The sequence below is a fragment of the Mustela nivalis genome, assembly GCF_964662115.1.
Source record: "Mustela nivalis genome assembly, chromosome: 10".
Taxonomy (NCBI): domain Eukaryota; kingdom Metazoa; phylum Chordata; class Mammalia; order Carnivora; family Mustelidae; genus Mustela; species Mustela nivalis.
The window spans coordinates 8,252,482-8,278,899 of NC_139029.1; the positions used below are offsets into that span (position 1 = coordinate 8,252,482).

At 45.3% G+C, this 26,418-nt stretch overlaps 1 protein-coding gene across 3 annotated transcripts in view; it reads left to right on the forward strand.

Annotated features, from left to right (window-relative positions):
- VPS13D (vacuolar protein sorting 13 homolog D) overlaps positions 1 to 26,418 on the forward strand; it is a 252,275-nt gene that overhangs the window by 160,390 nt on the left and 65,467 nt on the right. For all 3 annotated transcript variants that reach the window (XR_014299363.1, XM_082685387.1, XM_082685388.1), the window contains 2 exons: positions 6,845 to 6,979; positions 8,064 to 8,231. Coding sequence is in view for 2 of the 3 variants with exons in the window: in XM_082685387.1 (XP_082541513.1) it covers positions 6,845 to 6,979; positions 8,064 to 8,231 (303 nt within the window). In the remaining variant the exon portion in view is untranslated. The remainder of the gene's footprint in view (positions 1 to 6,844; positions 6,980 to 8,063; positions 8,232 to 26,418) is intronic.

A 26,418-nucleotide genomic window follows, 5' to 3' on the forward strand; every position in this document is an offset into this window, starting at 1 on the left:
TGAAATAATTTGTTGGGAAACTTCAGACCCTTTACTTTTTTCCTCCCCTCCCTAAATAAAAACCAGATTTGTTAAAAGGAAAAAAGATCCAGTATTGTTAATTGTATTTCAGAAAGTGCCAGAGAGGGAACTATGCCTGTAGTTTTAAACACTGTCCCAGGAGGGAAATGGGGCAAATACCCTGCTTCACATAAACAGTCTCTATGTACCATAAATAAACCTTTAAAGAATGAATTCCAGACAGTTTTGTTTAGTGCAGGATAAACTCAGAAAGGAAAAGACGTGGCCCAGGGACTGGCTTGTGATCCGAGACCTTATGGCATATGGACAGGTATCTCCTCTTTCAACTCCATAAAGTTTCTGGAAGACTTCAGCGGTTTTCGTCTGGAGGAGGTAGGAATAGACAGTTTCCTAGTTTTATTAGGAGCTTCTGAGCCCAGATGGCTTTCTCCAGAATCCGTTTTATAACAGGAAACTGTCTGCTACTTGAGTAAATAAGCATCAATTTTGTATACTACTGTATTCGATTAGTCATTTTGTTACTTCAGGAAAAAGCCCTGTTTGGCTCCTTGTCCTCTCATCTGTTTCCCTTTGATTGACCCGAACAACCTGAAGGTGGCAGATTAATTCCTACCAAGGGCTGCATCTTGGCTCTTTCTACTGTGGGAGGCCCCAGAGCCATAAATGACGAGGCGGAGATCATTTTTACTGAAGGGCCAGGGTATCTCCTGGGTTCAGACAAAGCACAGAAGCCATTCAGAAAGGGGTGGGAGTCTCTCGTGAGGGTCTGGACAATTTGGTAAAGGTTTTAGAGTCTCTGCTCCTATGTTTGGTTCCTCTTCAGTATTTGGTTGCAATGAGGAAGTTGGGGAGCAAACAAGCTTTTGCCTTAAGCCTTTGTTTGGATCTCATTTCCTCTTCTCTGAAAAGAAAGTAATGCTCAGAGGTGTATTGGCAAAAAAGACTGCTAACCTGATGTCAGTACCTCCCCCAGCACATTTACTGGGCGGCTCTAAGCAAAGCGGTTAGGCCGGGCTGGGCCTCAGTTTCCCAGTCAGTGCCACATGGATGCACGAAGCGTGCTTGAATGAACAGCAGAAGGCTTTTCAGGAGAAACCATGGAATCCTCCATTCTGGTCTGCATGCTTTCCACCTAATAGGTGGTTACTGTCGTGAAAATGAGCACGTTTGAGTCTAAGATCTCCTAATAACTAACTGCACAAGTTTAGGTCATCCACTTAACATTTCTTTGGTTTTATTTATTTTAAAAAATGAGACTGTTCGGCTGAATTAGCTTGTTAGGCTGAATTAACCTAAGAATGCTCTCAATCTCTAAAATGTTTTGTTCTCAAATTGTTCAGTAGGAGGTTACTGGTGACTTCCCAAGGGCCCAGATATAGGGACCTTTTGTCTGTCCTCATCTCTGTAGGGTCCTCCGCTACAGTCAGCATTGCTGACCTCCCTGTCCCTTTCTGGTTCTCCTCTTATTCCTCTGTTGGTTTCTTTGTCTTCTTCACAGTTTTCTTTTTCTCTGTTTCTCCTGATTCATCTGTATAAGGGCTCTTTTTACCTCTGAACCGAACTGTCTGGTCGCATCACTTGCCCATTTAAAAAATCATATTAATGGTCTTTTATCACCTGTAATTTTAGAAGCTTTTTTTTTTTATAAATTTGGTCTTTGAAATGAGTTGCAAGGTTTTTTCCTTCGGTTTTTCAATTGGTTTTTTTACTTTTGATGTATGTATGTTTTGGGGTTTTTTTAATCACAGGAAAGCTTTTTATTTTTATGTCATCAAAATTACCAGTCTTTTGCCTGTTCGTATTTGAGTCCCCAAAATTTTCCCCATTCTCTGGTTTTTAAAAAATTCCATCTATATTTTCTTCCCATTACACAATTTCATTTCAGTTAAAGATGCTCTTGTCCCAAAAGAATTTAAGACAGCCTCTGAAAATACATGCTAAAAGATGAAAAATAAGGGAGAAAATAGAAAGTGCATGAAATTGCACATGAGATTTTACCATAAAGGCATTTATGATTCACTGGGGGTTATATAGAGGTTTTAGTAAATGCTATTAGACCAACTAGATACCCATCTGGAAAAACACACAATTAGATTTTTACTTACACACTATACAAGGAAAGATTCTGTGTAGATCAGAGATTTATTAACATTATTTGCATGAAAAATTCTTTTCACATTCAAAGAAGTAAAGTGTTTTGCATGCTGTCCAAAATCCCTGAATTATCAATCTTGTTAAATAAAAATATAATTGGAAAATAGACCATATCCAGAAATTGTTAACTGGCTTATAGTGGAGCCAGACTAGCTGAGAATTCCAAGAAAAGCTTGGTAGAGAAAAACTCTGAAAGTCTGTTTGAAGGTATTGGAAAGCGACCAGGACACCCAGGACCTGATGGTCCAAGATTTATGTGAGGAAGGAAACTCAATAAACTGAGTCCAAATTTACTCTGATTTTATTCTTGAGATAATCCTAATCTTTAAATGATATGGGGAGAAAGTCAGAGAAGGTGAGCAGAAAGCAGCTGTCAAGGCAGAGAGTCTGAGTAAGGCTTCTGGCAGTCTCCTGGGGCTGGCATAGCAAACGTTAGGTACTAAGAGAGCTGGTAATCAAGGGAGGGGCTAATATCTTACAGAGAAAGGACAGGCAGAAAAGAGCCCCCAGGTGGTTTGAGCTGCTGTATGTCTTGAGGCAGATACCAATTTCTAGGTAACTTCATCTGAGAGAGGCCAAGCAGAAAGTGGTGGTCAAGAGGCAGGAAAACAAAGTAGACCTTTTGGCAGTTTTCTGGTGCCGGGGAGATTAAAAGTGGAGGAACTGAATTGGTTGTCAGTTGATATCGCTGACACTACACCAGGCCTTATAAAGAGTAAAATAGACCAGGGGTTACAAAGACTGAAATCCAGCCTTGAGAAAGCCCAAATCCTGATTACATGAAGCCCCTTTAACTGCCTGCTAAAAACTAAAGACTCATGTGAAATCTGTAAAAGTTTTCATAGAAAATGTTAGAGTCAGTCACAAATTACTGGACCTGCCAAGAGAGGGGACCAAGAATAAAAACAGACACTAGAAGCAGACCCATAGATAAAACAAATAGTGACTTTATCAAAAAGAATTTTAAAGAGTAAATGTAAGTGTGTTCAAGAAGTTTACCAGAAAACTATAATCTATATTTTAAAAATAAATAAGGGAAAATTATAGACCAGAATTGTTTCATGAACATAGAAGAAAGAAATCTGAATAACGTATTAACAGATCAAATACAGAAGTGTATGAGAAGGAAAATATAATTTAATTGGGCTTATTCCAGGAATGAAAGTGTAAGTATTTTCAGATAAATTACATAATTTACCACATCAACAACATGAAAAGAAGAAAAAATATGATTATCTCAATAATGGCACTAAAAAGAAAGAAAGAAAAAAGAAGGGAACTGCCTTAATCTGATAAAATGTATCTATAAAAAAGCTACAGCAAACATGCTCAGTGGGAAGGAGCCAGCCCATTATCACCACTTCAGTTCACTGTCATACAGGAGATCCTAGCCAGCGCAATAAGGCTAGAAAGATTACAGAAGAAACAAAGAAAAAGTATAAGAACTGGACAGGAAAATGAAAACTTTGTTATTTGCAGAGAACATGAATGTGTACCTAGAAAATCTAAAAGAATGTGCCCATAAGTTACTATCTGAATGAATAAATAAATTTACAAAGGTCACTGGACATAGTGTACAAAAATCAATTGTATTTCTACATTTCAGCAACAATTATAGAGAAAAGGAAAGTTTGAAGAATGTAATTTACAACAGTGTTAAGAAAACATCAAATATGGTATCATTCTCTATGGCTATGTGATGAACTACTCTAACCCTCAGTGGTTTATTTTTTTACAATTCTATGGGTTAACAATTTGGGCTGGAGTCTGTTGAATGCTTCTTCTGTTGGACTCACCTGTTTTTATTGATCTGACAATCAACTGAGACTGACTGGTTTACCATAACCTTACTCACATGTCAAGTGTTAAGTGCTGCTATCAAGAGAACCTTCTTCCACATGGTCTCTCAGCTTCCCCATGTGGTGGAAGTGTCAAAAAGGGCAGAGCAGAAGCTCCAAGGTCCCTCGGGGCTTAGGCACAGCAGTCATACAGTGTTCCTTCCACTGCATTTTCTTGGTTGAAGCAAATTTCAAGGTCAGTACAGATGAAATAGCCTTCACTAATAGTATAAGATGTAAAGAATATATGGCCATTTTTAATCTACTGCAGAAACCTTGGAATAAATCCAGCAAAGGGTGTATATAAGACCTCTGTATGGAAAACAATGTAACATTATTAAGAGAGAAGAGAACTACATAGATAAGGGGACATACCACATTAATACACTGAAAGATTTACTACTGTGAAGTTGTCATTTCTCAAATTGATCCATAGATTCAATGCAATCTTGATGAAAATTCCAAGTTTGTTTTTTTTTTTTTTTTTTTTTTTGTATGTGTGGCAGATTGACAAGCTGATTCTAAAATGTATTTAGAAATGAAAAAGGCAAAGAGTAACTAGGGTAATCCTTAAAAAGACCAAAGTTGGAGAGCTTATACTGTTAGATTTCAAAACTCATTACAAAACTATAGTAATTAAGAAAGTGTGGTATAGGTAGAAGGCAGAACAAAATGAAACAGAAAAAGGAATCCAGAAACAGTCATGTTAATTCAGTTACTCAACTTATGACAAAGTTTACACTGTACTGCAATAGGGGAGAGGGTGATCATTTCAGTGAACATTACTTAGTTAATTAGATATCCATCTGGAAAAAAATGGATCTCAATTTCTGCTTCATACCATATAAAAAAGTCAAGTCTAAGTAGATTATAGATTTAAATGTGAAAAGTAAAACAATAAAAATTTTTTAGGTTAACACAGGGAGTATCTTTATGACCTTGATATAGATAATAACTTTTTAAGATTTTATTTATTTATTTGACAGTGAGAGAGAGAGCACAAGTAGGTAGAGCGGCAGGCAGAGGAAGAAGGAGAAGCAGGCTCCCCGCTGAGCAGAGAGAGCTCAATGTGGGGCTTCATCCTAGGACTCTGGGATCATTACCAGAGCTGAAGGCAGACACTCAACTGACTGAGCCACCCAGGTGCCCTGATAATAATTTCTTAACCAGGAAATAGAAAGCTCTTTTCCTAAAGGAAAAGATAAATAAGTTGGATTTCATTAAAAAACACTATTTAAAAAGTAATAAGTCACAGAATGGGAAAAGAGAATTGCAATTAATTGCAGTACATCTAATCACCAGAGGACTTGTATACAGGATGGATAAGAAAAATGGTGATGCCTGGGTGGCTTGGTCGGTTAAGCATCTGCCTTTGGCTCAGGTCATGGTCCCCGGGTCCTGGGATCAAATCCCGCATTGGGCTCCCTGCTCAGTGGGGAGCTTGGTTCTCCCTTTCCATCTGCCTCTCCCCCTACTGGTGCTTGTTCTTCCTCTCTGTCTCTCTGACAAATAAATAAATAAAATCTTCTATAAAAAGAAAAGCACCTACAAAGTAATAAGTAAAAAACAGACAACCTGCTACAAAAATAAGCAAAAGACTTGAGTAGGCACTTCACAGAAAGGGATCTCCAAGCAGCCAATATATGTATCCCTGGGAAGATGGAATTTAAAACCACACTGAGATGCCATTACACACCCATCAGAATGTTTGGCTTTTAAAAGGCTTTCTGTACTGAGTGTTGATGAGGATGTAGAACCACAGGAAATTTCATAGACTGCTGAAGGGAGTTCAAACCAGTTCAGCCGCTGGCTATGCCTGCTGGGCAGTACTGTGTGTAGTAGGGTTGGACCTGTATGTTCTTTGTGACACAGCAGCTCTACTCCCAGGCACATATTCAAGAAAAGTATGTACATGTCCATGAATGTTCATCGCAGCATTACTCATAATAGCCAAAAGCTTGAAACAGCACCAGTGTTTATCAACAACAATGGCTTAATAAACTGTGTTTTATTCGTATATTGGAATACAAACAATGAAATTTCAGCAACTGCAGCTCTCTGTAACACCCAAAATACATACTGATGGTGTCCTTTGTGTAACATTCAAAGCAGGGAAAGCTAACCTATGGTGATAGAACTCAGGATAGTGGTTACCCTAGGGGAAGAGGGAGTAGTGACCAGGAGGCCACAGCTGGGGAGGGGGCTGCTTCCAAGATGAAATCAATAATAATTTACTCTTCTGGTCTCCCGGGTGATAATTACATGTTTGCTGTGCTCACTTTGGGGGAAAAAAATCATTGAACTATACATTTGGTTACTGTACCTTTCTATATGTGTGGTAACTTCAGTCAAAAAAGGAAAACTCGGGGCGCCTGGGTGGCTCAGTGGGTTAAGCCGCTGCCTTCGGCTCGGGTCATGATCTCAGGGTCCTGGGATCGAGTCCCGCATCGGGCTCTCTGCTCAGCAGGGAGCCTGCTTCCTTCTCTCTCTCTCTGCCTGCCTCTCAGTGTACTTGTAATTTCTCTCTGTCAAATAAATAAATAAAATCTTAAAAAAAAAAAAAAAAAAGGAAAACTCAACACAAAACAGACCAGAAAGAATTATGCTGTGAAGCTAGAAGTGTTTATTTCTATGTGATCTGTGTTACTTTGAGTGACATGTATATTTTTTGTGCATATTTTGCTTTTGTAATTATAGGGAACATCCTTCTTTATAAATATCAAAACCTTGACTCTCATTGGAAAATTGATAGGACTTGTAACTTTCATGGAATCCAAAATTATAGGACGCCGGAAGGCCATCAAATGTCATTTCCTTTCTTCCCTAACTAGGCTCTAAAAAGTACCTTGGGATTTCCACTGATTCGGTTTGAGGACGCTGTGATTAATCTGGATCCATTCACTCGGGTACATCCCTATGAGACCAAGGAGTTCATCATCAATGATATCCTCAAACACTTCCAGGAGGTGAGCTTTGGAAAAATACTTAGTGGCTGGAGCATAAGCAGAATGTTTGTTTTGGTGGTTTGGGAATTTTGGTTACTAAGGCATTTCTACTAAGAGCCCAGTTAAACATTTGCTGTGTTAGGGGTCAGGTCACAGCCCGTGAAGCCCATACACATTCTGAAAATCCTGAAACAGTGTATTTGATTTATGAGCTGTTCGTCTTGTCCCTCACAGAGCTAGTCTCAGGGGCTTCCACCAGATTAGTCACAAGTCTTAAGGGTTCAATTGATGCTTTAATGATAACACAAAATACTCTGACCTCTCTATTGACTGGGCATGGGCCTACTTTGAACAACCCCCTCAGTGTTCTTGGAGCCTATGAGATCTTGCCCTAGAGTTGAACTTCCAAATTTTCGTATCAAGTTGGACATTTTCCATTTTGTATTTATTATCCAGACTCTTTGATAAAGAGAGAAGTCAAGATCATATCAAATAGATTAACTGTCAAAGTTAAAATATATTCTGTTCCTGCTTCCTTTCCTCACCCCTCCCGCCACCCCCTCCTCTCCTTCTTTGCTCCCTTCCTCAACTTTCTTAATTGCCGGTATTTCCATTCAACTGTGAGGGCAGTGACGTAGCAGATAGCCCTGGAATCAGTGGAGGGTTGCTCATGCCCTCATTAGGCACCGTCCCCTCTGCCGATTACGGGGGGAACTACGACTCCACTCTCTTCCCTCATTTTCCTTCTAGAACTCTCCTCCTGCTGCTGAGTTCCCTATTTGTAGGAACAACGGGGAGTGTGATGTATATGCTAATAATATTTGTAAAGGGTCTTTCCTGTTTAGTCTTAACTATTTATTCTTTGGAATGGCTTTGAGGCACATTTCTGAGTACTGAGAGTCGTCTCTGGGGTGCAAGCATGGGGAGAGCTCGGGTGGAGCTTGTGGAAGGTTAGGAGCTGGCCGTTGATGAGAATTAAGAGGTCGTTGGGGGTGATGACGTGAATGGAGGAGGAGACAGATGTCTCGCCTTTTCGCTCGGGACATTCTGCCCGCAAGCTTCAGCAGGTGCTGTTTTCATCTCCTCTGTCTGCCCCATTTCACAGGAACTCCTCAGCCAGGCAGCTCGGATCTTGGGATCTGTGGACTTTCTCGGCAATCCCATGGGGCTGCTGAATGATGTTTCTGAAGGGGTTACTGGACTGATAAAATACGGAAATGTCGGAGGCCTCATCAGAAATGTCACGCACGGCGTATCAAACTCAGCTGCCAAGGTAAGGAAAGAAAGGTGAAATCCGTTGTTGCTGACCTCAAGAGTGTTCACGTCCCCGAGATTCTGTCGTAGCCGTGAGGCTGTGAGGAGTTACACACGTGGACTTGGCTTCATTACCCACCCGCCGCTCTGTGCACCTGGCGTCGGGTCCGCTGACTCCCCCACGGTCATGTCATCTTCCTTGTGTCCGCCACTGCCACCTCTTCCCAGGCTTCAGTTGTCCCCTCCCCGGGTCACTGCACTAGCCCCCCCGACCCACTGGACTCCACGGCGGCCAGCACGATGCCGCTAGAGTGAACTCACTTTGTATAAACCTAGGATTTGGCTGTGCTCTTCTCCTGCCTAAAATCTACCAGTTCTTTCCCACAGCTTACAGGAGAGAGCCCAAACTGAAAATGGGCTTCTAGAGCAGCGGAAGGAAGGACAGTGGTGTAATTCTCTCGGGTCCTGCTGTCTGGTTGGCTTTTTTGTTCATTGGCCTCTTGTTCGGTGGACATCTTGTTACTCCGCAATTTATTTTTTGGCAGGAGCTCACTGTGTGAAGCTGGGAAAGGCGAAGGTAATGGGGGGGGGGGGCGTCGCTATTTGACAGCGTGCGGAAGGCCTCTCCTTCCCTCTGCGCCGTGTCAGTTCCGCAGACTTGCCTCCTAGAGATTGACCTTCTGGAGAAGGGAGCGCTCTGAGAAAGCACTTGTGCTCTCTGCGTCTTTCTGGGCCCGTGTGGCAGGGACGAGCTCACGTACCTGTGCCGTGGGCCGTGCGGCGAGCAGCCGGCTCCAGCGAACAGAGGGTTTAATGGTGCCACGCAGGGGGTCGTCGTGAAGGGCCGGTGAGAACGCGGGCTGGGCGGCACGCCTGTACTGCTCGGCGATCCTGGTAACGGCATGTGAAAGCTGGGGACTTACTCCTGTCTTCCAGACTTTTCTAGAGAGGATAGCTCTTCAGTCAAGTCAGGTAACACTCAACAGTGTGCTGTTTGCCTTGTGGTTCAAAACAGGCAGCAGAGAGGCAGGAGAGACTTTCTAGGTCATGGTCGCTCAACAGACTCGGCTTCAGAGTCTGAGTGAGCGTGCACACTTTGGCCTCGAATCATGGCTCGTGCAGACCTGGGACCTTCACCCCGACGGCCACAAAAAGCATGAAGCCGTGGCCCAGGTTGCCCTGGGTCCTTTCAGCTCCTCAACTTGGTATAAACAGGGGCACTTAAATATTCAGTTGTAAATGCCCAGCTGCGACGTTTTATTGAATTTGATGAAATTCTTATTAACCTAGAGAAGCCTCCTCAGTTTTATAATTACTTTCTTGGTTTTTGTACCCATGGGCTTTGCTTTTGGGGGAAGAAATGCACTTACGGTTTACTGAGAGACCCTCTTCAATGTGGAATTGAAACGCATCGCCCTCACAGGCTCATTGTAAGGATAAAATGAGAGAGCATGTCCTGAAAACTGAAAAATAGAGGCTGGACAAAGAAACAGGTTGTCACTCTAACTCTTACACACTCAGACGTTAGCCACCAGGGAGCCATCAGTGCCCCTGAAATGAAAGCCACCCTGTTCAGTCTATGGAGGAGGAGGGTGTCAGGCCTGGAGTGTGGGAGAATCAAACTCCCTCTGGGCCAGTTTGGCTGTTAGGGACCCTGTGTCATTGTTAACCTTTTTGATGAGAATGAAGAAGTTGGGTACATGCCTGTGGCCTCTGCTCGGGTGAGACCGTGTGCAGGTTTCTCAGTGACATGCTGGTGGAAAGTGTTGGCCCTTTCTTTATTTTCCCTCATTCATGGAAGTCTCATGTATTTCTTGGTTCTTCTGCTTCCCCTGGAAAATGGTTTCTGAAGCCTGAGGGTCCGCACAAGAAGAGAACTTACATAGAAAAAGAGCAGAATGCTCCTTATGCCAAGCCTCACCCCCAAATCTATGTGAAGGTTGGGGTGACCCTGATAAGGCATTTTATTGGATATCGGGCTTTATATTGTCATTGGAGCTGTTGGGACACCTGGGTGGCTCAGTTAGTTAAGCCGCTGCCTTCAGCTCAGGTCATGATCCCAGGGTCCTGGCATCGAGTCCTGCATGCGACTCCTTGCTCAGGGGGAGCCTGCTTCTCTCTCTGCCTCTGCCTGCCACTTTGCCTGCTTGTGCTTTCTCTCTCTCTCTGACAAATAAATAAATAAAATCTATATTGTCACTGGATTTGCACAGGGGACTGCCTTCCAGGGTCCAGGGCCTCTTGAATGGCAACCATGGTCTCCGTGTGGTTGGGGTCCTTCTTCGTGTAATTCTTTTGCCTCTAGTAAGCTAATCAGTGCTAGCATCAGAGGGTGCTAGTCAGAGAAATTGCTGGGTAAATTTATTTGGATACCAAGAACCCTGGGTGTGTTAAAAAAAAAAAAAATAGTCCATATATCTAAGATGAGAAAGCAAGGAAACTGAACATTACCATTTCTTGTTGGAAATAGTATCTCCAGAAGCCAGGTCTGTCAACTGAATACCCACTCAGGTCACCTGTGATTCTGTATGTTTGTAGTTTGGTTGAAGATCTCCATTTTCTTGAAGTTTTTTGGGTTGAAAGCCATCAGACCTTTAGTTTTGCTTTGGGGGCATGTTTTGTTTGCTTTGGGGCTTACACGAGAGGAGTTGCAGGAAGTGCAAATAACCACAAAAATCAACTGGTGGCCTGTGGGAAGCATTTCTTTAACAAGTGCCTGGGTTCTTATGATTAAAGGAAAGGGCCGGAAGACGAAACTGCATCTCCCCAATCAAGCCCACCAGCCAGCCCCACTGGGCTGCAAAGACCAAAGGGCTTTAGCCTTGGTTCATCACGCTCCGAGTGGAGTGGAGAAGCTCCATAAACCTCTTGAAAATAATAAGAAATATTGTGTGTCTGTGTATTTTCCTGGAGCAAGAATCTCAAGTTTTTATTGGCTTATGAAAAAGGATTACCGCTCCCCGAGATCATCCGGCACTTTTGCAGACATAGGCTTGCACGTTGAGGGGGAGTGTAGGGCCTGCCGTTAGGGATACCTGGGTTCTAACCCTATGCCTGCCTTTAAATAATCTTTTTTTCTGTTAACCTTGAGCGTGTGTGTGTGTGTGTGTGTGTGTGTGTGTGTGTGTGTTAACCTATGAAAAGAGGATGTTAATCTCTTCCTCCCACCCCACCTTGGTCCCATTGACCTGAAGAATGAAAGAGATAAGGTATGTGAAAACCCAGTGAGAAGTTAAAAGGGAATTTATTCAGTCTGGTAAGAAGGTAATGGATCTGCAGGTCTTCCTTGTCTCTGGATAGATGGTTTGAATTATTCACAGCAGATTTTTTATTTCAGGTCCATCATATCCACTTCTGGAATTCTTTGTTACAGTTTTAACTGTTATTTAATCTATTTAATATTCACCTCAAAAAAATCGGGCTGGAAAATAGTCTGTGCCCTTTGTCCCCTTTATTTCTCTAAGCTCTTTCTTCTCATTGTCCGACCCCCAGAAATCTGCTTATGGATTCCAAAGCTAAGGCAGTGATATGACTTAGGGATTGGCCACCAAGCTGTGAGCCTCTGTCCTGTGACTCCCTTGCCTAGATCTTGGCAAAAGGACTCGAAGCCTTCAAGTAGAACCTCAAAGATCTGATCCCCTTCCAAAGGCCATGACAAGACGATTGCTGCCAGACTCTTTTCCAGGAATAGGATTTATTTAAGAAAAGCATAGCATTTCAAATTCCAGAAACATGTTGGAGGGACAGGCTTCTTTCTGTGGCATGGACTCCAAAGAGCATCCTTTGGCTTCGTCAGGTGTCACACGAGTATCTGTAAGACAGTCTCTTTCGACGCCCAAGAACCGAGGAGAGGCCCATTGCCTCAATTCCCTCTCTTCTGTGAAAATTAGAAAATTTTCTTCTGTCTGTGATTATTGTGTAATATTTTCATATACTTACAGAAAAATTTCATAATTATTCTGAAACAAAAAAAAAAAAGGGTTTTTTTTTGTTGTTGTTTTCAGAGAATTTCAGAAGTCAACCATAGAACAAATGATTCCGTTCTCTTCCCTAGCCCTGTAGAAGCTCAGTGTTTGCTCGGAACAGCTGCTGTTCAGTCTTCCCTCAGGAAGCCCAGAGCTCCGTGATTTCTTCCAGCAAAGAGCAGGAACACTTCTGATCGTCACTAAGGGAACCCCTGCTCTGTTCTGTCTTGCTTTCCATCCCTGCACTTGTGTGTTTTATCAAGGCAGTGTGGGATACTTTGGATCATGGGTACCTTTTTGATCTCAGGCATCTTTTGACTTAGGTTTATAAATTCAAGTATTTTCATAACTTTCTCTTGTTGATGGTATTTTCATCAAAATCATTAGATACTATGGGACGCCTGGGTGGCTCAGTTGGTTAAGCAGCTGCCTTCGGCTCAGGTCATGATCCCAGCGTCCTAGGATCGAGTCCCACATCGGGCTCCTTGCTCAGCAGGGAGCCTGCTTCTCCCTCTGCCTCTGTCTGCCATTCTGTCTGCCTGTGCTTGCTCTCTCCCCCTCTCTCTCTCTCTGATAAATAAATAAAATCTTAAAAAAAAAATCATTAGATACTAGAATTCATGGTTCGGTACTCACTGTGTGTTTATTTTGCCGGTGACCTCTGCGTGTATGTGGTGGGCTCGTCTCTTTTCTCTCTTGCTTGATGGCATTTGTTTCTACCCAGCCTAGATTTCCCAGCTCAAATCCTGCAGATCTAAATTTTTGCCAAGGAGTTGGGGGTTTTCTGTTGGTTTTTGGTTAATACATCTTATCCTGTGTCAGTTTCATCATTGTTTTATTGTTTTAAATCAGGTCAGTTTGTTACGAATTCGGTAACGGCCTAATCGTTTTACATTTTTCCTTCGTGCAAAAGGCATTAGTGGGGAAAACGACGGAGGAACAAGGTTGAAACACCCTGCTTCGTTTTGGAACCCATACTAATTTATTAACACTCATGGACCGCCTTCTGTTTGTCAGGCCTGAGATGGAACGCACAAATATGTACGTTAACCATTGTCCTTCAAATCAGGACACAGAATCTTAGAGAGTTTCGTAATTTTTTCAAGGTCACACAACTAGAAATGACAGGGATGGATTTGGAACCAAGTTTAGCTAAATCTAAAGGCCTTGTGTTTTTTCCCTATAAGATGTTTTTCCTTGGTGTCTGTGAGCCTTTTTTCAAGCACTGTAGAGAATATAAAGAATTAGTTACTGCTGACTTTCCACCAGAAGCTTATTTATTATCTGACATCACTTCGTTAGCTGGTAAGGAGACTGCCATCAGATCATCTGTGTCACAAAGGAGGCCCTTCGGAAGTGGTGGCGGTCATGGTCATTTTCGTATTAGATCAGTCGTGACCATCACCATCTCTTTGTGGGTAGTAAGAACCTGGGAGATTGCAAACATGGTTTTCCTCGTGTGGTATCATTTCGTCATCAGCATAACCTGCTTGGCAGACAGGATGGACAGGATTAGCCCTTTATAGAGGTGAAGACTCAGAGGCCCAGCAAGAGAAGGTGACTTGCCCAGGGTCAATCAGGTAACTGTGGGGCCAGGACTTTTGAGATCTTACTAATGGCTTGATGTATTCTAGACATGCTTCTCTATATTAAAAAAATTAAAACAACAAGAAAAACAAAAACAAGAAGCCCTGCCCAGTCTTTGAATGAACTTTGATAGCTTCTAGGAAAACCACCTGAAGGTAAATACAAGCAAGTTACACGAGAGAGAGAGAGAGGATGAGAGAGAGATAGGAGTCTGTTTGGATAGTTCAGTGGAAAACTTAGCTAGGACTTTAGGTAATATTTTATTCCAGTTCTTTGGTCTCTGTTCGGGGTACAGTGTGTGGGGGAGCCACTTGCCTTCCAAGAGAACATTCACTGGCCCTTCGTGCCCAGGAGACCAGATCTGGGGCACAGCGGTGATCCAGGGGACAGTGATTTCCATGCCCCTGCACCCGGAGACCCTCAGCCAGCCTCTGCCATCAGCCAGTCTCCTGTTGTATATACTGGGATTTGGTGAGGGCAGAGGGGTCCATCTGCCTTTTGTTTAAGAAACAGCATTTGTTTGTGTTTGTTTTGTGGGCAGTGGATTTATACGGCTCAAACCAGACTGAGAGCACTGTTTATTCAAGGCAGAAGTTTTATCTTTGCACAAAAGAATGTACTGAGTGCCTGCCTGCATGGATTCTGAAGGGGAAAAGGCAATTTATGACTTGTATCTGTTTTTGTCATTATGTATGACTGGTTCATTTTATAGTTGAGCTGATTATCCTCATAATAGCTTTTCCATGTACCTATAAGCACGTAATAGGTGAATGCCTTCTTATAAGTGTTGCGGTCTTAGTGTATTTAAGTTGGCACAAAACTTTAAGTTAAATGAAATTCAATTCAGACAGCGCTGTATCCCTTAGAGAACGTAGAATTTTCTGTTTTCACAAAGACTTTGATCTAAATAAGTCACCCAAGGGATTTCTTTTCCAGCCAAGAGGAGGTGTCTTCAAGTTGTTGTATATAGAGAAATGACTCAAATTCTTGGCAACAGAATTTTCGTTTTATTTTCCTCTGATAACCTGGAATGCGAAAATGATTCCTTTAGTCTGAGCTCTTTTTGGTTGGAGGCAAATTTTAGATGCTGAACGACCCATACGTGATCTCTCCTAACATGGTCAGATCTCATTTATCTATGGGAATTGGAAGTATGTTGGGTGGCGTGACAATTCCATGAGTGACCAGAATCCCCAGGTAGCCCCACTGCTCCACTTAGCAGCCTTGCTCGCAAAAGCACTCAGGGAATAGGGTCCGGCGGCCCGCTCTTTTCACCCTAAGCAGGCAGTTCAGTAGCCAGAAGCAGTGGGGAGATGATGCTACGGTTAAAATTCTGTTTTTGAAACCAAGAGACTGGAGAAGCTCACATTTGTCTTGATGCCCTAATCGTAGTTCAGTTAGGAATCACGGCCTTAAGTTATCTTCTTAGACTTGAGCATCTCGTATTTCAGAGGAATCCACTCTGTCTTCCAAAACTGCAGTCTATGTGGTGGAAAAGCATGCTCAGTTGCTAAATTGAAAAGGCAGGAAATATTTGTGTCCCCCAAAGAATAGTGGTTTTCTACCCCAGTGTAAACATGGTGAGTAAAAGAATAATGTGTTCAAGCTTTCTTGGGTTGACTGGTTCCCCCGGAGATGTGGGGGTGCCTCTCTCGTCTGCATTTCAGTATGATTCATACCAGGATCTGCCCTTTCCTGCAGAGGTGAGGACCAGAACCCATGTTGATAAACACATGAAGGACAAATCGAATTCTGATTCTTGGCAAGGAGAGGTCAGAATACTCACTCTGTTTGGAAGGTCTTTTCTGTTTTCCTTTCCTACTTTCTCCCTTAAAATCGTTATCTCCAGAAGGCTCCCTCCATCTCAAAGGAAAGCTGACTGCCAGTGTTTTCTTCGGGGAAGGTGAGGACTGCTTGGTCAGTATCATCCTGAAAGATCAGAGGGGGATGTGGGTAACATAGCCTGCCTTTACCGAGCAAGCAGCTCCCGCACGTCAGGTGTGGGACCGTGTCATCTAATTGTCACATTGTCACATGCACCCTGTAAGGAGGGAGGGGCTCTCTCTCGTACAGATGAGAAGAGCGAGACCACAATGGTCAGTGACCTTGATTAACGCTTAATAATGAGTTGAGCACTGGGGGCCCAGATATTTCCCCACCCACGGTGCAGCTTCACACATAAAATGCTCTGCTCAACCCAGACCGTGGAGAAGCTAGAACACAAGTCGCTGGAAACGAAGTCATTTAAGAGTGAATGAAGCTCAAACACTTTTCCGTTCCTTTTCTGCTTCAACCCTGTGTGTTGGTGCTCGCCGTTTCCCAGCTGTGATCCCTAGGCTTTCAGAATGAGTCTTCCCTATCCGGGGATCCCTAACCTCTGTAAGAGGCCTGAAATGGGAGAAAAGGACTAAGAGTTTTCTTTATCTAAACAGAAACTGTATGGACTCAAAGGCTTTTGAGTAAGCTGACTGTGCTCTCTCGCACCCCAACGTGCTTGACCCCAGATTGACTCAGATGCACGCCTCAGAGGGTGTGTGTGGCCCTTGGGCCTGGCCGCTGTCCTGGCTGGGGGACAGGCCGGCACTTCGGGCTGCCTCCCATGTGCCCCTGTAGCAGTCTTTCCCTAAATGCGTGGGAAATGGTCATTTCCGTCTCCCGAACCCTGCTGCTTATGGCATTTCTAAGCCATGAGAATGTCATTTTAAAGCAGAAGATTTGATTTTTAGCATGGAGGACATGAAAGGGGGGAGAGTGGTGCTTTTCCCTGGAAATTGAAGGCAGAACAGAAACTCATTTTCTTTCCTACTCCTGTCTTTTCTCGCCTACCCTTTGTCTCTGGACAGTTGTCCAGGTTTTGTAGAGATTCTATCTCTGGGTTCTGCGAGCAGCTGGGCTTTTCTGGGGCTTAGTGATACCATCTCTTGAGTCAGGAAGCCCACCTGAGAAGGCCGGGGGCAGTGTCTTGTCCTTGAGAGCAGTGGGGTTGATTCTGCTGCTGTTCCATAGTGTGCTTCTTGGAAGAAAGCAGAAGTAAGATTAACTTAGGAGTTAAGCCTTCCTTGCTGGGATAATACTACTACTGCTTTATCTTTATTTTGATTTTTAGTTGTTGATGAATTCATATACCTGTGACCCTTTCTATAAGCCTGAAACCAGACCGACAATATTATTACCACCACCATGAAGAAACTGAGGCCCATGGAAATAAGTTAACTCACTCAGGATGGGTCAGACAGAAAGTAATAGAGCTTTGGACTTTTTCCTTGGTCTCCTGAATTCTAGAACACTGCTGGATAGGACTTCTTGAATCTTTCCTGATAGTATAGAAAGTGACACGGACTCCGTATTAGACGTGGGTTTTCTGCCATCAGTGTTGTCTGTGAGCCTTGGGAAGCAGGGACCCCACCCACCTACCCACAGAGAACGCAGGTGGAGAAAAATGTATCTTTCCCTTCTAGAGGCTTCTTGAATCGTTCATTAACCGTGATGCTGTTGGTGTGAGACATCTGGGAATCTTGCGTGTGGGAGCGCACAAATAGAATGTGTGGTGAGAACAATTCTAGGACCAGAGTTTTATGGTGACGTGGGGGCTGGTGGGGTGAACAATTTAAGCTTATGTCAGGACATTACATTAAGTAATTTCTGCAGTGTTGGAGGCGAGGAGAAATTCCCTGTGAGAGACCATGAAAGAAAAAGAAGGTTCTTTCAGAAGGGGTAAGGGTCTAGCTTTTTTCCTTGGCTTTCTTCATAGCCAAATGATGACCTATCCAGGCTTCTTTTTATCATTAATGTATTCAGAATCAGTGATTGTTGTCCTGTTTTCGATATTGAAGTTATTACAAAGACAGTTGGCAACAGTGTCTGCCCTTTATGAATTTATGATCAAGTAGGAATGATAAGCAATATATATTCAGACTTTGTATTGATGGTTTTAATTTCAAATTTCAGGCCTAACTCTTTAGAGAGGCTCAGCATGTCCCCAAGTGGTGACTCAGGACCATGGTTAGTCAGTGAATAATAGAGTCACCACACCTACCTCAAACAGGCAGATAGGAAAGATGGCTTCCCCTTTTCTTTGCTAGTAAATGCCAGTGAGGAAACCTTCCCATGCCATTTCTTCTTTGTTTTTTGTTTTGGTTTGGTTTTTTTCAAGATTGATTGATTGATGTGAGAGAGAGCTCGCAGGTAGGGTTAGGGGAAAGGAGAGGGAGAGCCAGAGGGAGAGAAGCTGGACTCCCCACTGAGTGCGGAGCCCTTCCCGGAGCTCGATCCCGGGACCCTGAAATCGTGACCTGAGCTGAAATCCAAGAGTCGGGCACTCAACCGACTACGCCACCCAGGCGGTGCCGCCTCCCCCAATGCCATATCTAAGAACAAGGAAGTTTCCTAGTTTGGCACAGGAGGACGGTGGAGATAAACTCCAAAACCAGGAGCCAAACTGAGGAGTTCAGTAAAGAGTGAAGAGAAATTGAGAGAAAGCTGGTTGTCCAGGTCACTTCCTATTGCCCTAGTCACGCTCGCTCCCCGCCCACCTTTGCACTTCTGCTCGTAATTTCACCTCTTTGGAATGCCCTCCTCCGTGTCTCTGGCAAAATGGCCCCAAGTTTGTAAGGTCCACTGCAAATACCCTGACAGATTGTCCCCATTCTGCAGTCCAAGGGCACTCTGTGTTTCCATTCAGGTGGGGACCACGTTTGCCCTTGGAAAATGATAGCCAAGTGTGCACGTGTCTCACATGTCCCCTCAGCAAACATTTATCATTGTCAGGGGCTAGGTGCTGGAGAGTGAGATTTTCAAAAATCTGGTTTTTTGAGGGCTAGGGAGCAGGTAAGGCAGACAAGTAACTAATCATAATGTCGAGAGAATGGCTGTTTCACCTGCGGTCTGCACAAATATTGGCATTTCCATGAGGCCGTGCTCTGGGGGCTGAGGGGCAGGAACACTATCCTGTTGTTGAGATGAGCTTGAGCACCTGTGAGGCAATTGTCTGCGTTCCTGTGTGTCCCCAAGACTTAAAGCCCCCGAAATGCAAAAGATCTTATCTGTCATTGGTTTTTATTTTTTGTTTTTGGGGTTCTTTTTGCCCAATTCCCCTGTGACAGCTGTGAATATTTGTCACAGGCAAACTGAAGAGATCCAGGCTGTGTCCCCGGGTGCTCTCCTCTCTCTGGAGTCATCCACCAGCATGTTCACGTGGTGTGTGTTTAGCACACGGTCACCAACTAAGTGACATTCCTGCTGGAGTTTTTGTATCATTGAAGTATTTTAGGGCTTTTAAGTTTATGTATGACTTTCTTCCTAAACACTTCCAAAGCTGACTGAGATCCAGAATCGTGCTCCATGGATAGAAACACTGAGAGGAAAAGGCTGCTGACTTCCGGGGTCCCCTCTCCCCTCCCCATCACTCAGGGTCTAAGACATCAGCCAGGATTGGAGGAGGCCAGGCACTCATTATAGGAGCAGCCCAGGCTCTGCTGAAGGTATCAGGAAGCCTTGGGAAATGGTTATGGGGGGAAGGAGGGGGAAACCCTGTCCCTCTTAATCTAATGAATTAAAATAATATTTATGGGAAATATCTGTTTGCTTTATTAGAGGAAGATGTTTAAGTAAACATTTCCTGCAAGCCACTGAATTTATACAACAACGCATTGGTTTGGAAGCAATGGCTTTCGGTGTTTTCACTGAAATGAAAATTAAGCAGAACGTGATTCCAAACAGCCCATTGTTTCAGCTTTGTTGCCTTTGAATGTTTCAAAGCAGGATATTATGGCCAGCGGGATTATATTTTCTTCATTGGTAACTTGAAAATTGGCAGGAATGATGCCGAAGTTCTAACAGAAGAGCTACTAATAGCTCCTTGTACTCCTATAGAAATGTAACCTTTGTAGCATTCTCTTGTTATTATTTGATCTTCACAAACTTAGATGTTAAAGAGCATTATTTGCACTTGACAAAAGAAGAAATTGAATCACAACAAAGGTAACTGACTCCTGGGGGACGGGCAAGGGGCTTCCAGAGGAGTACAGGACCCTTGGATCCTTCAGGGCACCAGGCCCTTTCCCTCAGACCCTAGAAAGCACCATTTCCCCCTCAGGAATTAAAGCCCGTCTGTGAGGTGATTGAACCCTACACCGTGGGGCCAGCCCAGCAAGTGTGACGACTGCTTCCCTTTAAGCGGTGGGAAAGTCCGTTAAAAACACGTCAAGGGTTTTGCCAAAACCATGCAGTTGGTGCTGGTGCCCGGGCCTCACAGCTGTCAGCCCACCGCTGGTCCCAGCTGGACTGTCCTCCCAGCAGAGGGCCGGAGGGGCTCCTGGACTCGGGGAGGCTGCTGTGGACTAGCCCGACGGCGTGCGTGCCTCCAGTCACAGCCCCACGGAGAAGCACAGCCGGACCCCACCGGCCTGCTACCTGCTCGTGTCCGGCCGCATCAGCAGGGAGAGTCTGTAGGATTGCTACGGTACAAACCAAAAAATCAGCAAGACAAATCGAGGCGCCTCAAAGAACAAGGTACATGGAGAGAGGAAAATTCTTGGGACTGAGCACAAGGGAGGATTTGCCGCTGGTTTCTCTTTGAAGCATAAAACATGATAGTGAACCAGTGCCTAATTTGGGTTTGACCAAGAAAAAAAAAAGCTCTCTGAGAAGACACATTTTAGTGATACTTCATATGGTAGCTTCACTCTCTTACCTCTCCCCTTCCGCGGAACGCCAGCTTATATTTTTCATGGGAGAGGTCTCAAACCTATAACTCTTGTCATTCTACCCAGCTGAGCATCCCAAAGCAAGCTCTTCCCAGGCTCCAGCCTGAAACAGAACCTCTGATACATTCAGAGGCGCTCCGGGAACACAGATCTGGGAAAGAATTTGCAGGTCAGCTTTTCACCCTTTCACATTACAGATGGAGAAACTGACACCCAGTAAGTTTCTCACAGCCAGTTAGTCGCCGGGCCACCTCTACCACTCAGGCCTTCGTGGCTACAAGTCTGGTACTGTCTTTGAGATGGGAGTCGCCAGCTTGTGAGGCCCACTTCTCAACCTTCTAGAAGTGAAGGAGAAAATAGTGGGCCCAGGGCCCTGGCAGTTGGGTACGCTTTCTCAGCATTCTCCAGGCCGAGTTGGTCTGTTTGTACATCTGTCTCCGCCTTTGATTGAGTTCCTTGAGGACAAGAGACTAAGTCCTGTTCATCTTGGTATTTTTAACCCCAAGCGCACCCACGATGCATGGTATGCAGAAAGCCCTCGGGGGCTTGTTGAGCCCAACCAGTCTGTTTTGTGTAAAGGTCAGCCTGCCAGGAACAGGAGGGAAGTACAGCTCCTTTGAAGGGCCTGGGATCACTGGGCCTTCAGCAGCGTCTCATCCAACCAGCAAACGCAGGCAGAATCGCACCTCACCTGCAATCAAAACAAGACCTCCCCCTCCCACAAAACACAAATAGGGAGCCCCCCCCCCCCACACACACACACTGCACTGTTAGGTTCAGGGAGCACCGGGTGAGATGAGGGGACAGAAAACTTGGCTGGGTACGTACGTGGTCTTTGGTTGATGGCACAATTAATGCAACTTTGTCAGTTACAGTGGATTTCTTGGAATTTCTCTAGATGTTCATATGTTTATCTGCATGTCGTTCATTACGATTGTTGTCACTGGGCTCCTTCTAAAGTCTGTGTGAGTTAGGAGAGAGGGAGGGGAAAGAAAAGAGGGAAAGGGAACCTTCTGTACAGATTCTGACCAAGTGAAGAAAACAGCGGCTCGCTGTTCCTCTCCCGGAACACCGCAAATAGGACTGTGTGCAGTCACCTGGTGCCCAGCAAGCCTGAAAGAACTCGATTATGAGAACACTTTGATCTGTACGTGTGCCTTTTCTAAATCCTCCTTCCACGGGGGACTAACTGCTGCCCCTTGCTGCCGGGAACAAAAGGTCTTCAGACCTGAGCCCATGGGTGCTGGGGAGTTCATGCATTGCCTTCTGCACAGCCTGGTCACCCTCCCCTCTCCCGGTGGCATGTGGACAAGGGAACAAGTGAGTTGGGGAGGCGGTTGGTGAGGGTGGAGGAGGGCCTGGATGCCCCCTCTGCTGGCTTGGTGGCGGGGTTGCCTGTCACTGAGCTGTCACTGTCCTAACCAAACCAAACCTGAAGCTGTCCCTCTTTGCCTTTTTACTTTACTCTGGAACACTTTAACAAAACAGCGGACCAAATGGTGACTGAGTCCTGACCCTTCTCCAGGCCACATGTAATCACCCTCTTTCTGTCTCAAAATCTTCATCTGGGGCCAAGCCCTCAGTCCCACAGTAGAGCTCCTCCACTTGCTTGCCAGAGCAAGATTGCAAAGAGTTAACACTTTTGCTTTTTCGGAAAGTTATCTGTGAAGAGTATTAGTTGTTTAATAAAGCGTGCCTGCCCTCCCGATGAACCCGCCAGTGACTCTGCAGCTGGGGTCATCCCAAGTTCACGCGGTGGACTTTTGACTGCCTTCTGTGTCTGTGAAAACAGTCGGCAGCTCCTGCGGGGATCATTCATTCAGGCCTGTAACACAAAACTGTTGCCAATGGGCACCTGCTGGGCGGCTTCCCAGGAGGGCTGGGAGGGGGATACCAAAGTCTTCAGGCATCTGCAGAGATAAGAGCAACGGGGGATCTGCTGGGAGCCCGCTCACCGGGCTGCACTTAGAGCCCACTGCCTGGCCAGCAGGCTGGTGTCACAGTCTATCAGGGAGCCTGGGCAGGATAGGATGTGAGCTAATTAAAGGCCTTTTACAAAGAGGAGTAGAGTGTGTGTGTGTGTGTGTGTGTGTGTGTAGGAGCGTTGGGGGGGCAGGTCTGAAGTGCATTCCCCAAATTTCTAGCACATTCTTTATTCCTCTCTTTTATCCCTCAAAACAGAAGAAAACAAATTAAGAGTCTGAACATTTGATTATTACTAAGTTCAAATCATCATCGGTTCTGCCTGATACTCTCAGTTTTAGATGCTATTTTTATGGAATTACGTAGACCAGCAAAGACAGATTTTCCACGTTTTCCCAGGAGACATCCTGTTCTTGAAATATGGTAGGCCGACTGCTTGAATTTTGCCCTTCCCCCCACCCCGTTTGACACATCTGGGCCCCAAAGTTCCTTCTTGGAACGACATGCTCTAGGCTTTCCCATGTGCTTGGAAAAGCCCATTGCTGGCTGTAGGGGGTGCTGCTGGGAGGGTGAGTCTGCTAGTGCCCAGGGAGTGCAGACAGCAGGGTTGCCCCATGGTGTGTGTGGGGGGTGCCCTGTGGGGTTAGCCGCAGGACCTTGAGCACGCCATGAGAAGTGCCAGCACATAATGCATTTTACAGTCAAACTGACTTAAGAAAAAGTCACCTGAAAACGTTTGATTTACTTGTTCTTTTGCTTGTTTATTTCGCTTGTATATCCCCCTCCCAGCAGTAAACTAACCTAGTTAGGGATCCAGGTGCTTTGAAGTCCGCTCATATTTTCTTCCTGGGCCTGGTAATGATACATTTCCTGAAAGCAGTTTTGTTCCCCTACAGCCTCAAGCCTTCATTGTATCATTTCTGATAGAGTTCTTCATAAGCTTGGCTGTGTCAAAGAAACATTTAGATCAATCTTGTACTACATGGTAACAATCCTAGGAAATTCCAATCAAAAGCCAACTGCCTGCTTCCTTCGTTTCTGGCCTGCTAGTGTAGCTGGCTTTGTCTGTGTTCTGATAAGGAGTAACCACAATGTTAATTTTGTATTTCCTTGCCTTTGTCTCACTTAATCTGCTCCCAAAGCTGACTGTCCAGGAGGCTTGTTCACGGTCACGTGACTCGCGAGGGAGCTAGCCACAGAGGAGTAATTAGCCTGACCGCGGGCAGTGTGTTGGCTCGTTCTTACTGGGAGTGCTTGAAATGTTGGTTACACTTCTCTTTTCCTCAGTATCGCCATATGGAAAACCCAGGAAAGATGCCATTCTGATGACACAGTGGAAGGGAATTTTGAACCCAAGCTAGTAGCCAAATGGATCGCTTGAAAAATGTGACGGGCTAATATTTACTGCTGCTTCCCTAAGTGCCAGGTGCCCTTCTGAGTCCTCACATGAACTGACTTGTTTCATCCTCACAATGACCCTGTGAAGTGTTAGTCCCGGTTTATACACAAGGACATGGAGGCTCAGAGAAATTAAGTAACCTGCCCACGACCGTGAGGAGAGCCAGGGCAATAGCTCAGTCAAGTTCTCTGGCTCAGAGTCTGCGTTCTTGGCCCTGCCCCGTGCAAAAGTCATGCCCTGTCTAGTGGTCTTCGTTCTTGGACCCTTCTGCGGTATGAGATCTGCAGGAATTAAGCTCGTGAAGCTGCATGCTCAAGGGGGTGCAGAGAATTTGAGTCACAGTAGAAAGTCCTTTCCTGGAGTGCCCTTTGTTGTGTCATTAGCTCTTCTGTAGGTGCGACACCACCCAAGCCTGAGCATGTGGTCGCCAACCAGGCAAGGCTGGGACCCGGTCCCAGATGGCTTGTGATGGCATTTCACCTTCATCCTAACGCCACAAGGAGAACTGACTGATTTGAAAATTATAACATAATCTGACGTTAATAAATCTATTATTTATTGCATCTAAACAAGATGTTCACAGCAAAAAACACCAGGTTCCATCCTAGTCACAGAGGAAACAAACAGGAATAGAAGTTCTTCTGCACTCAGGGTCACAACCCAGCACAGGTGAAGGTCCTGTGAACAAATGCATACAAGAAGGGGCGCCTGGGTGGCTCAGTGGGTTAAGCCTCTGCCTTCAGCTCAGGTCATGATCCCAGGGTCCTGGGATCAAGCCCCGCATCAGGCTTTTGGCTCGGCAGGGAGCTTGCTTCCTCCTCTCTCTCTCTCTGCCTGTCTCTCTGCCTGCTTGTGATCTTTGTCTGTCAAATTAATAGAGTCTTTAAAAAAAAAAAAAAGAAAAGAAAAGAAATATTCTGAGTGCTAGGACAAAAGTCTGTGTGGGTCCAGGAGGTGCTAAAGGAGGGGACAGACCTTTCAACCCAGGGCAGGGAATGCCTGCACAGAAGATGAGATGCTTGTGGTGAATCTTGAAGTCCAAGGAGATGTGGGCCATGTGGACAAGACGTGGGGGGAGGGGCCCCAAAGGGCCCACAGGAGCAACCCAAACATGGGGACTCAGGGACGTGGAGCAGTGGCACTCGGGCGGCAGGCCGCTGGGGCAGGAAAGTGTGCGGCCCTGTCGGCTGGCCTCGTTAGGGGAAGACCGGCGCGCGGTTCCCCTCCCTTCGTTTCTCTTCCTCGCTCCGCGTAGCCGGCATCAGGGAATCCCAAGGGAGAGAGGCCTAATGCGATTTTTCACTTTTCCTGCCTAGTGCGGTTGCCATGATTTGCCCAGAATCTGCATATATAAAACGGTAACTATTCATGTTTTACAAGTATTTTCATGTATGTGGGTAGAACAGGAACAGCTTTCACAGAGGGGCCAACAGTCAACAGCCCCCGCCTCCTCCCGAAAAAAACAAACCTAACTTCTGTTTTGTGTAATTAGAGCCAAAACCAAATCATGGCTTGTTCAGAGCAGGTAAATGCAAATCTGGCCAAAGTGTCCTTTCTGGCCAGAGTGACTCCATCCAGTACTAAGGCACAGGCTGCTTTCGGCATTTCCAGTTAACCTGATAATTGCATCTAGACAGAGCAGAAAGTCACCCTGCCCAAAGCCCAGAGCAAACACACTCCAAGTCCTTGTTCCGGAAAGCATTTAGGCCTCCCCTACAACAGCCGGACTAGAAAGGTGGGAAGAGAGGCTGTGGGCTTGTGCTTCAGCGCGCTCTGCTTTTCTGCAGAATTTGGAGCTCAACAGATGCAGAGCCACGATTGGGAGAAGTTAATTTATCCGACCCCGACCCCGTTTCGTCAGTCCATAACACTGTTTCACCATGTTCTTTAGGCCTGGCTAACCTAGACACGACCTAAATTGGAGAGGAGAGCGCACATTCTGGGCTAGAATGTGTTCTCTGCCCTTTCTACCCTCAGCCCTCTCCCGCCTCATCCTCCCAGGCAGTAGATTTTTCTCTGGAAATCCCTTCTTTCCCGTTTCCACTCACGGCTGGTAACAGTGTCCAAAAAGTGTCCACTTGTGTTTGGAATCTTCGTTTCTCATGTACGTATTCAGAGGACGTTTATCTGGAGGTAGTCACGACTGCTGTCTCGCTGGCAGGATGCGGGCTGAGGCTACGTAGGACCCCGGGTGATTTCTTGGAACTCGAGCCTCACACTTGAGATTGCGGTGCAGCCTGACATCTGCCCCAGCTGTTGGTGAGAGGATTGCATCCTCTGACTCACGAGACGGAGCATAGGTTGGGCCACGGGACGTGTGGTCAGGAAAGGTTCCTTGAGTGGTAAAGCCTGGCTGATGTCGGTTGGGAGTAGGCTCTCCGGGTCCTCGCCCCCCAGCACCTCAGTCCGTGCTCTGTGGTTGCCTCGCCACCCCTGTCACTCGGTCACCCTGAACTGGAGCATCTGCCATTGCCACTTGCATCCTGGACTCAGGAGACTTGAGTCGCTCGTACAGGAGCTGGAGATGTTCGCCCAGCACAGAAAACTTGCTGTCTCTTTACATTCTTGGTGCATTCTCAGCACACGGTTTATTCCTCTTTTCTGTGGATCCTTTCCAGCTCGGGGAGG